The sequence below is a fragment of the Meles meles genome, chromosome 1 (assembly GCF_922984935.1).
Source record: "Meles meles chromosome 1, mMelMel3.1 paternal haplotype, whole genome shotgun sequence".
Classification (NCBI taxonomy): Eukaryota; Metazoa; Chordata; class Mammalia; order Carnivora; family Mustelidae; genus Meles; species Meles meles.
The window spans coordinates 208,610,132-208,624,493 of NC_060066.1; the positions used below are offsets into that span (position 1 = coordinate 208,610,132).

At 47.8% G+C, this 14,362-nt stretch overlaps 1 protein-coding gene across 2 annotated transcripts in view; it reads right to left on the reverse strand.

Moving 5' to 3' along the window:
• Nucleotides 1–14,362, reverse strand: part of CLCN6 (chloride voltage-gated channel 6) — a 30,238-nt gene that overhangs the window by 13,440 nt on the left and 2,436 nt on the right. For both annotated transcript variants that reach the window (XR_006817494.1, XM_045998528.1), the window contains exons 3-12: nt 11,304–11,369; nt 10,901–10,966; nt 8,358–8,424; nt 5,106–5,212; nt 4,408–4,534; nt 3,711–3,778; nt 2,453–2,511; nt 1,496–1,628; nt 793–906; nt 312–478 (exon numbers count right to left, since the gene is read on the reverse strand). Coding sequence is in view for 1 of the 2 variants with exons in the window: in XM_045998528.1 (XP_045854484.1) it covers nt 312–478; nt 793–906; nt 1,496–1,628; nt 2,453–2,511; nt 3,711–3,778; nt 4,408–4,534; nt 5,106–5,212; nt 8,358–8,424; nt 10,901–10,966; nt 11,304–11,369 (974 nt within the window). In the remaining variant the exon portion in view is untranslated. The remainder of the gene's footprint in view (nt 1–311; nt 479–792; nt 907–1,495; nt 1,629–2,452; nt 2,512–3,710; nt 3,779–4,407; nt 4,535–5,105; nt 5,213–8,357; nt 8,425–10,900; nt 10,967–11,303; nt 11,370–14,362) is intronic.

The following is a 14,362-nucleotide window of genomic DNA, read 5'->3' on the forward strand; positions in this document are numbered from 1 at the left end:
CTGAGGAACAAATCGGGCTTCCACTTTAGGTCCTGGGTCTTGACTTGCACTGACCCTTCTGACTTTGTCATGTATCTTCGTGGCCGGGAGGCAAACAGCACCCCTGATATGAACGAAGCTCAGACAGCCTTTCGGCCCGTCTGACAAATGGAGGAGATCTACAACCCTCTCTCCATTTTTATTCTTAGACACGAAATCAAAGCTGGCGTGGGAAGTAGAATCTGTTCCCACGAGCGCCTTCCTCCGGAGAGACGGCCTGGCCCCCACGAAGCTCAGGGAGCCACGGCAGGCTGGGGGAGGCGAGCAGGTACCTGACGAGCTTAGGTTTCGGGTGCACGTTTCGCATACGGTACTTTGCAAGCCTCTTGTTCAGACAGTTGAATGTGGCTCCCAGGAGGCCCCCAATGACCCCCATCACAACGAAGAAACCCAAATCCATAGCTGTCCAGAGATGACATTTTTTATCAGAGTCAGAGCACTGAGAGAAGGGGCAAGGGAGGGAGAGAGAAAAACCAGAGTGCCCATGAGAACAGGAAGGGACAGAAGCAGGGAAGCCAGAGATAAGCAGCGAGCCCCCTTTCCATCTCCGCGAGCCAATCCAGAGCCGGACGCCTGCCCACACCGAGCTCGGAGCCCGCACAGGAGAGCCCTGGGGCGGAGAGACCCACTAGAAGCTCTGCCGACCCTTCCGACCACCGCGCTCTGCTACTTTACTTAAAAACAATTTTCAGGTTGTAAAGTAAAAACCAAAACAAGAACCTCCCCCCAGAACCATGGCAGGATGAAACATACCTTAAACTCCCCGAAGTTCAGCAATCCGGGCAGCTGGAAGGAACCCCAACTTCCAAACTGAACCCCAGAGCGGAAGAAGTTGAGGGTAAAGGTGGCAGACATCGAGCAGAAGAGCTGGGAGCGGGACGGACAGAACACTCAGGAGGGACAGGACCCATCGCTTCCCAGGCGCAGCCTCGGAAACCCTCCCCCCACCCAGAAACCCGCACCCCCGGGTCTGGACACAGGGCCCCGGCCACCACTGCCCTGAGCCCTCCTCGGGTGCGAAGACTGCGAGACGGGCTGTGAGACGTTCGCCCTAGCTTATTGCGAGGGTCTCTTCATTTAGAGCCTATTGCGACTAGACCTTGTGCCCCAAAAGGAACAGTAACCACAAGAGGAGAAACATACTAGTCTGAGGGAGGAGGCTAGGGAGTGTTCAAGTCCAGACTCTGCCACTGTCTGCCCCCGTCTCCCATTTTCAGGCCAGACGGTTCATCAAGAGAGGACAATGGCAGTGTGATTTGCAGATGATAGGAAAAGTACAGAAAAGTCTACGGTATGGAGATTATGCGTCTAGAGTAAAGGAATTTCTAATAAAGTCAACCCTCTGGCCTCATCAAAACGACAGGGGACCACACCAAGTCAGATACATCCACTTTAGTTCTGGGGGGAGGTGGACTGACTAAATTTAGGAGATGTTTTCACTAAAAGTCCTCCTTACCACTTTCCATGTGAGCCCCTGGTTCCAGAAGGATGAGCCCTCTTCCAGACTGAACAGGGTACCCCCGATAGGGGCCCCGAACGCTGCAGCAACTCCAGCAGCCGCCCCGGCGGACACAAAGTCCCGCTTGTCTCTGTGGGGAGAACAGAGAAGTGATTTACCCAAAACAGTCCTCAGACCCCAAAAAGCAGGTCTTCACTTCCTTGTCTACCAACATCATATCTCGTGACCCATGAACAGTCAGGGCTTCCAGAGGCCAGGTGTCTGGTGAGGCAGACTCCCCAGCAAATATGGTTTCCCTAAGAGCTAAACCCCCGCCGTAGTCAGACGGCTCCCTGACATGGGGCCGCTCTGAACGTGGGATCTCAGCCACCGGCTGAGGCGGCAGAGCCCAGACTTCCGTCAGTCCCTGCCGAGCCACACTCTGACCAGATCTTTCTCCCAGAAAGCCACAGCAGCAGTGAAAATGTCAGGAGCGGGTAACAGTGACCCGCAGGAACCCCAACAGGAGACGGGAGAAGGTGGACAACTCTGAACCTTGGCCTCAATTCCGAAGGCCGAGCAGGGTGTGCACGTCAGTGACCCGCATGAATCCCACAGGGCGAGAAAGTACCCAGAAGAGCACCTTCCAACCCAGAAAGGCGGTGGACCAAGTACATTATTTTGGAATATAAAACACATTCTTGATAATACGCCTTTGGACTTCCCTGGTCTTTCCAATACCGGACCATGTCTTCTTCATTGCCTGAGATGGTTCTAGGCCTCATGTCACAACAAAACAGAAGCCCTGAAGCCAGCCTGGCCCTCGTGCTTACTTTCAGAAGCATCCCAACCCCCCTCCATTCCGACAGGTGGGTTTCGCATGCAGCCTGCCCAGCAGGGCAGCCCGGGAGCCAGCGATGGAGACCGCAGTGGGCGCTGAGTAGGCAGCAAGCGAACTGGGTCGGGTTTCCGTACCTGTCGCTCCGGAAGTAGGGGAAGTTAAACTGGATCTTCCGTAAGGACATGCTCTGAAACTAGACGGAGAGAAAACAAAGTGAGGGGAGGGAGGGCGGGCACAGGGACCACAGCTGCAGGAATCCCAGGCGCCAGAAAGTTCCCTTTGCTTGGGGACGCTCAGGCAGATGTGTTGCAAGAAGGAAGAGGCCAGAACGGCAATGAGGGGGGAAAAAGACGTTACTTCTGGAAGGAACTTCTTTTCCTGCCCCCCCAGACTTCGAGGATCTTTGGAAATCACAGTTCACGTTTGGTACACCGTCAGCAAGACAGAGAAAGGGGAACGGCTGAGTGGAGGGAGGAACTGAAAGCTGCTGCAGAAGATGAAGCAGGCTCTGCTCGGGGCCACACTCAGGACGGAAGGGGCGCAAAGAGCCGGCTTCGAGTGAGCCCAGCGAGTGCTCGCGCTGCTGCCCTGTCCTCACCTGGCCTCCTTCCGCCTCTCAGCTCACCTCTGGGAGGCCGGTGCCAGAGGTAAAGGAGGGGAAGCAGTAACAAGAGAGAGACCAACAGATGGGCTCTGGACGAGCCTTCTCTCTCGTGTGGTGACAACTTGCAGCCACGGTGACTCCCTCCCCTCAGAGCATGAGAGCGAACCATCTCTGAGGGGCGTTTCAAAGAACAGAGACGTCTCAACCTTGCAGCTGGGGAGTCTGAGAAACCCTTAAGAAGGAGGCCTCTGGGGTCTGGAGCCAGTTCTAAGCCTCGGTTTCCTCAATGGAGGCTGGGGAGAACGAGGACAACCAAACCCTGCAGGGAGAAAGAAGCTGGGACGCACAGAGTCTGGCCCAGACGGTGTGTCGGCAAACAACGGTCTGGTGCTACCACAAATGGCCTTGCTATAGACCTGGGCTTGGAACCATCTCGGTCGGTGCTCCCAGCCCCTTGGGGTTTGGCCGCGCAGTGGTGATCCACGACTGCCTGATGGGCCGGTGCTCAGTTCTGGCTGCGGGCGCACCGGCTGACTTCCATTTGAACAGACTTTCTCTATGTGCCATCACTGCTCTGAGTACTCGGCAGGGCCTTGTTAAAACCCAGGGGTACCACTTCCCCCTCTCTGCTGGGTGATGGGACAGTTTCACACCCACCCAAATGGACATCAGCTTCCAAGGTCATGTTAGATGCTCCCAGTGGATGTGTTACGAGCTCAACCACGGACATGGCTGTGCCCAGGGGTTCCCTGCTGAGGGCTGTGTCCTCCCAGCCCATCAACTCTTACCTGAGGGAGGCCGGCTCCCACCACTGCTCCACTGTGAATCATGGGGCCTTCCTTCCCCACAAAGAGCCCTGGGAACAGGTGGAGAAGGGGACGGCCATCAGTCAGCACAGAAAGCTCTCTCGGTTAGGAGACCTTTGCTAAGGAGACCTTTCTCCCGACAACTGTACAGCAGAGCCGAGTGCACGTGACTTTGTAAAAGCAAGAGTCAAATGCTCATCAAATCAGAAAAAATATTCTTTAATATGAGCGGTCAGAAAACTACAGCCTGTGGGCCAAGACAGGCTCAATGCCTGTTTCTACAGCCCGGGCACGAAGAATGGTTTTTACATTCTCACGTAGATCTATTTCAAATGGCTATATAAGTCCGTACATCCTATCTCCCATTTTGCCTCTTGGCCCATCAGGCCTAAAATATTTGCTGTTTGGTTGTTTACACAAAACCCTTGCCGGCCTTACCAAAAGCCAACTCCACAAACCAACTAACTGGTCTTCCCACTTCAAAATTAAATGTGTGTGTCGGGTTATCTCTGACTGGTAACTTACAGGGTCTACATTTAACCCACCAACAAAGACTGCAGGGATCCGTTTGAGGGCAGGCCCCTCAAATCCAGATCTACTTAATTTACACACACAGCACTTCCTGTCACCTTCACCCCTCCACACTCGGAAGGCCAGAAGTCAGAAAGCCCCTCCTCACCTCCAGCCACACTGAACAGCACTCCAAAGACTTTGCAGAGCAGGGTCCGGAGACGGACAATTCCAGGCACCTTCACACCATTCAGATAGCATTTGATTTCAGGGATCCCGGAACCTGCTGCCACTGGCTGACGGGGGAGAGAAGCAAGCCCGTGAACTCGAAATCCACCGACTCTGGGGCTTACCTGCAACAACCCTGCCGACGAGGGGGAACCGACCTTCTTCCCGAGCAGCGTCAGCCTCACCTGGTGGGCCTGTTAACACAGATGCTGGGCCCCACGCTGGGTTTCTGACCCAGCTGCATCCCTGGCAAGTGCCGGGGCTTTCCGCAGCCCCCGGGGGCCTTGGCATCTACCTTGGCACCACCGGAGATTCGGATCTCATTCTTGAGCTGGGTAGCAGCCATTTTTTTAAGGCTAGTTTTAAAGTATTTTAAAGCCACTTAGAGTCGTTTCTAAAGTCGCCCAGGTGGTTCTCATGTGCTGCCGAGGCTGAGAAGCCCCTCCTAAGGGGGCTTTTCCTCTGTCATCTCACCAGAGGCAGAAACCTTTACTTTCACAAACAGCTCGAGGAGCGGGAGAGGCCACTTTCTGTAGGAATCTATATCCCCAGCCTAATTCAATTTCCTGACATTCCAGAAGGGGACATGAAGGAACCCCAAACCTCATCAGCCAAAAGGCAACACCCACACCGCCTCACCTCGATCAGGACAAGAATGCTTGCCAAGAAGACGAAGGTCAAGTTGAAACCCAAGAGCTCAAGGAGGGAAAGGGCAAGGCAGCCTTTCTGGCTGCATTCCTCCACCGCTACAGAACCGGGGTTAAGGAAAACGTGCTCACCGGTCAGGGGCATTCCTGCCATCACTGGTAGGAAATGGGATGACGTCTCTTCTTCTAAAATATATCGGCTGCCCTCTGCCTGTCTCTCTGCCTACTTGTGATCTCTGTCAAATAAATAAATAAAATCTTTAAAAAAAAGGGGGGGGCGCCTGGGTGGCTCAGTGGGGGGGTTAAAATATATTGGCTGCTTACTGCACATCTTCCTGCTCCCCACAAGTAAACTTAAAAGACAAAAACAAAAACAAAAACTCTGTCTGAGGGCACCTGGGTGGTTCAGTTGGGTGATTTCGGCTCAGGTCATGACCTTCGGGTTCTGAGATCGAGCCCTGCATCGGCTCCACGTTCAGTGGCGAGTCTGCTTAAGGGTCTCTTTCTCTCTCCCCGCCCCCACCTCAAATAAATAAATCCCCCCTCCACTAAATAAATCTTAAAAAAAAAAAAAAAGCCTGTCTTGAGAGATCTTCTACATCAGAAACCACTTTCTAAATTTATTTTTATTTTTATAAAGATTTTATCTTTAAATAATCTCTACACACCCAACATGCGGCTTGAACTCACAATCCCAAGATAAAGAGTTGATGCTCCACTGCCTGAGCCAGCCAGGTGCCTGGGAACTATTTTTAAATTATGAAATACGGATGTGGGGAACACAAAGACAAAAGAAATGTAGAAAAAATTAAATCTCCTTACAACTCGGCTCGGCAAACGCTTGAGGCAGCATGACCTTCCTCAGGCCGCTCGACTGCACCGTTAATGCTTTGCTGGAGGCAAAAGGCAACCTTAGCTGGACCGTAGCCTCACCTCCAGGATCACGTAAGTCGTAAGTTGTCTTTAACAAATGAAAATCCCTCTGGAAACTTCCTTTACCTCTACCGCTCCTCCCCAAGATACAGGTTAGCGATCATCCTCCAAGTACATGGCCCACCGATGGCCAACCGAAGGGTGTCAGGACCAAGGCTTCACTAGGCAGTACTAAATCACCTTAACAGCAGCTAGCCCCTCAACGTCCTGCAAACCTTGCTTCCCCAATTCCTTAAGGACCTAACACTATCCCTGATGCCTCCCAATTTAAAAGTATATAATCAGTCACTGCTCACAATCTTGGTACAGCTCTTTCTGCCCACGGGCCTTGTCTCTGTGCTTTAATAAAACCACCCTTTTTATACCAAAAACGTCTCAAGAATCCTTTCTCACCATTTGCTCTTGGACCCCAACATTTCAAATCAACACCTCAAATATCACAAAAAACAACAAACAGCCTTCCCTCCACATCCCTCACATTGACAAATCTTGTGTCATGCCATATTGCTCCAGGGTTTAAAAATTAAAATGCTAGATACCATTAAAAAAAAAAAAAAATCCTGTTTCCTTCTTTCTCTCCTCTGGGAAAAACCACTAACCTGAAATTATTGTGTGCCATTTTTAAAAAATTTTATTTTTAAGTAATCTCTATACCCAAAGTGGGGCTTGAACCCACAACCCAGAAATCAAGAGTTGCGGGCTCGACCAGCTGAGCCAGCCAGGCCCTCCATTCCGTGTGTATCTTTAGATGCAGCCATTTGTTGTTCTGTTTCTAAAGTGAAAATAACGTGACTGCACATTATGCACATTCTACACTTCCCTTTTTTCTCTCCTTCAACACTGAGTTTTTTTGAAAATTCGCCATGTTGATAAACACAGCTCTGGTCCATTCATTTTAACTTCTGCATAAAATTATATGATATGAACCCATAATTTTTCCGTTCTCCCATTTGGTGTGATTTCACCTTCCTGCAATCACAGAGCTGTAATGAACACTTTCGCATATGTCCAAGGTCCGCATGAGAAAGAGGGACTTAGGAGTCAGGGGAGGTGTCCCTTGTTACCTATTTAATTTACATCTCTTTGGTGAATGGTGAGGGGAGCCCTTTTCTACAGGTTTATTTACTGACCATTCCATTTTCCTCTTCTGAGAATTGCCTGTTCATACCCTCTGCTCATTTTGCTACTGGGCTGATTAGGCTTTTTTCTTTTTGAGCTGCAGTTCTTCTGGTGTTCTAAATACTAATTATTTGTCTCTTAAATGCAGTGAGTAGCCTCTCCTAGGCTGTGGATTTGTTTTCCACTTTCTTTATGGTGTTTTACTGTCATGGCTTGGGATTTTTTTGTTTGCATGAAAAACAAACTTACTTTGACATGGTCAAGGTTACTGATCTATTCCCTCTCACTTTGTGCCTCCTGGAGTTTTAAGAAACTATTCCCTACTCTTTATTAGTTTTTGAGTTTTGTTTTGCCTATTTACATCTTAGAGTTTTGTTTTGCCTATTTACATCTTCAATCCATCTGGAATTAATTTATGGTGCAAAGTAGGAATCTGTATTTTTCCCAATGAATATACAATGTCCCAGTGTCTTTTATTATGTCCGTCTCTTCCTCACTGACTTACAATATTAACTCTGTCATCCACCCTACTTGTCTATATGTATAAACCAATTTCTGCTCCTGTTATGTTCCACTGGCCTAACGGGGAATTCCTGCACCCATAGGAAATGGTTTCAACGACTATATCTTAAATTACGACACCGAGTAGGGCAAGTGACATACTTACTGAAAACTGTCTCGGGGACCTGGGTGGCTCAGTGGGTTAAATCCTCTGCCTTCAGCTTGGGTCATAATCCCAGGGTCCTGGGATTGAGCCCTGCATTGGGGTCTCTGTTCGGCAAGGAGCCTGCTTCCCCCCACCCCCCAGCCTACTTCTGATCTCTGGCAAATAAATTAAACAAACAAACAAAAACAACAACTGTCTCAACTACTTTGGCCCTTTACTCTTTCCAACAAATTTAGGAAGAGAATTTTCCAGTTCCACAAAAAAGTCTATTTTAGAGTGTTGATTGGGACCACACTGAATTTATAGATGATTGGGAAGAACAGGCATCTTTGTGGCATTTATGTCTTACAACCTAACTACGTTCTCTTAAAGTCTTCCTGTTGTGTCCTTCAATGACAAATGAAAACTTACGCCAAATGGCTAACAAACAGCTCTTCTCTAGATCATGTCTCCTGTTCTCTAGACAAGAAAACAGGGTCAGAAACTGCTGACATGTGGGAACACCAAGAGCCGCAGAAAGGATACATGTCTGTACCACTCCGAACTTGAGCTGGGTGAAGAGGCGGACGAAGAAGTCCACAAAGAGACCCACCTGTGAAGAGAAGGTGAACCGTCACTCAGTTTTTCCCCTCTGTGGCACACGCACTTCACCCCAAAGCTGTGAGCCTTTCCCAGTTGGCACACGCACCCACGCACCAAGAGGCAACAAGTGCTAGTCTGCTGGTCGCCGACGTGCCAGGAGATCCCCTGCCAGCCTGGCCCTACCGCCCCTCCAGAGGACAAAAGAAGGACGCACACGTGGCTAAGCTGAGAGAAGGGGAGTAAAACAAAGGGAAAGTCTGCAGGAAAAGATGTGAAATCCAGGAAGACCGTCTGTGACTAGAGAAATCAACCAGAACTGGGTGACGGGCTGCTCAGCATTTTCCTGAGGCAATTTCAGAAGAATTCCAATAACATTTTCAGTGATTCTTAGCTGAATAAGCATATAACTTAGGATATTACTTTGAAAAACACCCTTTACTCAGGTGTATATGGCTTTTGCATATTTGTTATTACTATTTTTAAGTCACTATTCTGATTTGCAGCCAACGGTTACCCTGGTAAGGCAGAGAAAACCACTCATAGTCCAGCAGTCCATGTTAAGCCCCAAGTCTTTGCTCTGGGCTTCATGGGGAACTGGAAAGGCTTGTTATTTGGTGGATTCAGGATCAAAGGCTTCAAGCCTCTGGCCTTCCCTCAAGCCAATGCCCCGAGGCTTTTAAACACTGAAGCAATAGGTTGTGGCAGGTGGAAGGATGAGAGAGCCAGCAGGAAAAGGGGCTGGTTGCTAAGTTATAAAGGCAAATCTGCCTTCCAGCTGCAAGAGAGGACGTGAGAGGATGTAGGGAATGTGGGGGGATGTGAGGGGATGTGAGGGGACGTGAGGGGACTGGAGAACTTGCTAGCATTGCTAAATGGCAGTTCAAAGGAGTGTGATCGGAAAGTAGCAGAAAGACTAACAAGTAGATGGCTTGTGATTATGCCTGTTACAGGGAAATTTCCAACCAGAAACATACATAGCAAAACAGACACCTTGAAATTTCAATATAACAGTTAAATCAACCCAAGTTCTCCCCATAATAGAATGTTACCAAAGAGGCCTTCTGAATGCCCTTTGTCTTAACTAGAAAAATGTTCCCTGGACCTCTGAATTGACTGTAGCAAAAATTTGACAAATGCTAGGAAAATAAAAACTGGTCAGCCTTTGCGGCTAGATTATACTAAATACGGGCTTACATCCTATGGGTATTTCAGGCAGAGTCAAGATTGAAACTTGTAGTCAGTTCCAGTGAGATAAACAGGCCGCTGCTTAGAATATATATGACCTAGGGGCGCCTGGGTGGCTCAGTGGGTTAAGCCTCTGCCTTCGGCTCAGGTCATGGTCTCAGGGTCCTGGGATTGAGCCCCACATCGGGCTCTCTGCTCAGCGGGGAGCCTGCTCCCCCCCCCCCCCCCCGCCTGACTCTCTGCCTACTTGTGATCTCTCTCTGTCAAATAAATAAATAAAATCTTTAAAAAAAAGTTTGTGTCCCCCCAAATTCATCTGCTGAAATTCTAACCCCTACCGGGATGGCATTACAAGATGGGGCCTTTTAGGAGGTGATTCAGTCCTGAGCGTGGAGCACCTCGTGAAAAAGATCACTGGCTTTATGAAACACCCAGAGAGCTCTTGCCCCCTTCTCCCCGTGAGGACACAGCCAGGAGCCAGGAAGCAGGCCCTCACCAGACACTGATTTGACGGCACCCTGATCTTGAGCTTCCGGCTTCCAGGAATGGAAGAAATAAACATCTGTTGTTTAAGCCCCCGGCAAGTCTATGGCATTTTTATTAGAGCAGCCTGAACGGACAAAAGCAGCCTACCTGAACACTGTAATGATAGAAATCAGATGTGACAGATATCATTTTGACTGGCTGCTGACTTTTCCAGTTTCTCTTCCCCAATTTTAAGTGTGGTTAGGTCAGCAGTTAGGATTCCAGGCCTTGTGCTACTACACAATCTGGCAGTGTTTCATAATCTTTTCTTGTCTGCGATTCATCTGTGAGCAAACGGAATCCAGAACCCTGTGCATTCGGGCACATTCCTCTACCCACAGCCGCCAGCTCCACCTTTTAGATAAAACAAGCAGCGCGCCGGACAGAAGCCCAGGACAGCACAATAAATTCACTGAGATCGATGGCGTCCTGCTTACTGGCATGCCACACTAAAGGAAAGGGTCTAACGGCTGGGTTTTTCCCACTGTTTTGCTTTTTCCCTACAGTGACCTCAATTTCCATGCAGTGCTCCCCTGACTACGCTGTCCACCTGACGACCATACCGTATCGTAAGAGCTCGGTCCTGACCAAGCCTTTGAGTGCTTTAAAGAATACCAGCTCTGCAGGATTCACTTTCATAAAGCGAAAGCAAGAGAAGTGCCAAAAACAGTGTCAGGATTATTATTTGGGGGGAGAAAAAAGGCAGTTATTAGGACAAATGACTGCCCCTCTGGCCCACCAGGCCCCCACCCCGCCCACCAGGCCCGCCTGCTCACCAGCCCTGTGCAGACTCCAATGGCGAACACCATCAGCCACTTCACCGCCTCATACCTGCGGCCTTTCTGTTCACACAGGGAAAGAGAGACTCAGTTTCTTATATGGTTTTGTCAGCAGCAGGGAAGTAGCACATCGTGGCCAACCAGTTTTAGGCTAAATTTCACAGAGACAGCAAGCCTGGTAGTGGCAGCAAGCCTAATGACAGGGGCTTTGCCTTCCCAGAAGGATGAGCTCTAAGAGCCCAGGCCGGGTGCACTGAAGTGGGTACTTGGGTTGGCAGAATGAAGGTCTGAGGAAAGGGGCCGAAAGCCATGGGGTAAAGCTATCTACGGGGCCATTTAGATGGGAAAGGGAAGCCGCTGTAAGATCTATTCAGTCCCAAGAGATCAATAAGGGACTCACCTTATTATCCATGGTCTCCAAAACTTCCAGGTAAGGGTCATTGATACAGCGATCATAATCCAAACTCTGGAAGAGAAACGGGAGTGAGAAGGTCACTCACAAGCAGATAGGAAGAATTATGGAAACCTGGAAAGGGGTGATGCTTCAGGTTCCTGCTACTTGAAGTGTGGGTGGGCAGGGCAATGGACCTGCAGCCGCCCAGAAGGAGCTGGTTGGAAATGCAGATTCTCCGACCTCCGGATCTGCCTCGAGGGAGTCTGCGCGTGACGCACACGAATGCTTCGGCAGCGCGGCTGCAGGTTCATGCTTCGGCTGCAGGTTCATGCTTCGGGAAAAGCTTTCAATTACCTACCTTTCAACTTCCTGCTTCTGCAAAACCTGGAAAGACCTCTGGCTACGACCAGCATTACCCGACTTATCCCATTACATGTACGAAAGTTTCAATTAACCGGAACCAAATTAATTTAGAAGATCACTTAATTGTAAGTATCTTCCGTAGTCGGCTTCTATGAGAAAGAGGTTAGTCAGGGGACAAACCAACGTGGAGACTATTCTGAAAAGCAACTTTCAGTTCATGCTAGGAAGAGGCAGGGATTTCATGCAGCTCCTAAAAGCACATCTCCAGCCGTGTTCCTTTGACTCTCTTCACAGAACACAGATATTCTGCAAAAAAATCTGCCTGTGTGCCAGAGACATCTTGAGAAACAATTCAAAGGAACTAATTTTATTTCTTCTTCTATATTTTCTAAGAGAAGCAGCCGTCTGGCAACAAAGGAAAATGGTCTGCTGTGTTCTCTCCTTCCTAAACCTGTTGCTACCAACACATCAGCTCCTGAGCAAACGAGACACTGGCCCGGTGGCCACACTCTGAGCATGACTTAGCAGTCAGCCGAACACAGGTGTGACATGTGACAACTTGTTCCATCTACATCTATATCCAAAGTCCAAATCCCTTTTTTAAAAAGGGGCATAAGCAGGCAGCTTATGAAATCAATGATCAGACACCCAAATATGGGAGACTATATAATAATAAGGTAATTATGAAAGATCCAAAGAGACAGATATGGAAAATATGCAAAAATTATTAAGTAAAAGAATGGGATGCCTAACATCAGAACGTCAATCTTTTCTTTTTTTAAAAATTGAATTTGACACTTTGTAAATATGTACCAAGGGACTCTATGACCTGTTCTTAAAACCAGATATTGTTTCATTCTCCTTTGTGATGACTAACTCCCTTTTATTTCTGCTGTATTCTGCTCTTTGTGTGTGTGTGTGGGGGGGCAACTTTTTAAACAAATAAAATTTGTATAGGTGTTCTGCAGGGCTGCCAAGGTCTAATGAGGTTATAAATAGCATGTGGTCAAAGGGGTAAGCGGGACTGAAAGGCAACCCAAGTTCAACCAGGAAGGGCACCTCAGTGCTTACACAAGCAGCACCCACAATGGGCCTTGAGCTAGGGGAGCTGCTGTGGCCCAGAGGGAGAGGTCCTTTATTCTAAGTCCTCTGCTCTGAGGGATGCCTTTTTCTAATTCAAAAGAGCAACACAGGTTGTGACCTGCGTGAACACACCACCATTAACAGCCCCATCCCACAGATAGAGCGTTATTGCTAATCAGACACCTAGTATGAGAATGGATGTCAAACCAGGGATTCTAACGCCACTCAAGTAGGTGCAGTGAACTCTTAGTGAGGCAGGAAGGAGAAAGAGCACATTTCTGAGAGATTTTCAACAGAAGGGTTTTCTAGTTGATCCCTAGTCAAACCTGAGCAGACTTTTCAGAGTGTCTAGCTCAATTTGCTTTTTCAAAGTAAATGTTCTGAAGAAGCTCATGCTTGAAGATAGTTCATTGAGAAATATTAATGACTCACAGGAAACATTAACCCATAAAATTTACATAAACATGCGTTATCAGGTGAACGTAAACACATTACAAATACAAGTGCACTTTAGTAAAAGGAGCGATGGAGCTTTGGGGACAGCAGGGTCAATGGAGCAGAGGAGCCATGGTGAGCTCCAGGGAGTGGAGGAAGGTTGCCAGAAAGTTCCTGTCACACTCACACAGTCAGGGTGACGTCTCTGGGTTCAGTCCGGGAGTGTAAGGTGAGAGCACGGTATGGGGCTTCTTACACTAATTCTTGCAAACCTCTCAGCTATGTGCAAGGAGACAAATATTTTAGAAATATTGGAAAATACCCCAGTAGATACCACGCTTTTTGATTTTGATTCATTAAAAGCATTCCCATCAGTGTAGCACATTGAACTATACCATGGTAGTGCAACTGGCAAATTCCAGAGTCCTAAAAATTATTCTGTCAAGTAAACTGCAAGGGGAAAAAAGATGAAGGAGGAATCTACAGATTGAAAAAAATTTTGAAGGGGGGCACCTGGTGAGCTCGGTTGGTAGAGCTTGCAACTCCTGACCTTGGGGCTATGAGTTTGAGCCCCATGTAGAGGGTCAAGATTACTTAAAAAAAAAAAGTTTAAGGAAAATTTAAAAGATACTCAAACAAATGCACTGTGAGGACCTTATTGGGAACTAGAGCCCAAGAGTAATAATAAATAGTAATTAATAATAATTTTAAAATTACAGAACATTAAAAAATTATATGACATTTATAAGACAACTGGAAAATCTGAACACTGGATATTTAATATCAATGCATTACTGTTAATTTCTTAGGTATGAAAATGGTATTGTGTTGTGCTTAAAAAAATCCTCGTTCTCTAGAGATGCAAGTTGAATCATTTATGGGTGAAATGATGTGCTGTGTAGAATTTTCTTCGAAATAATATGGGAAGGGGATGGGAGCCAGATGAAACAAGGTTGGGCATGAGCTGAATGAATGTTGAAACTGATGAGTATAGGGGGTTTCAATATATTATTCTATCCATTCTTCTTTATGTTTGAAATTATCCACGATGAAAGTTTTTAAAAAATTCCATGTTATACTAATAAATCCTAATTATAAATCCTTTATTATACTAATAAATCCACAAAATTCTACAGCAAGAGATAAAATGTTAAAAAAGAAAACTAGTCTGAGTATGTTATTGC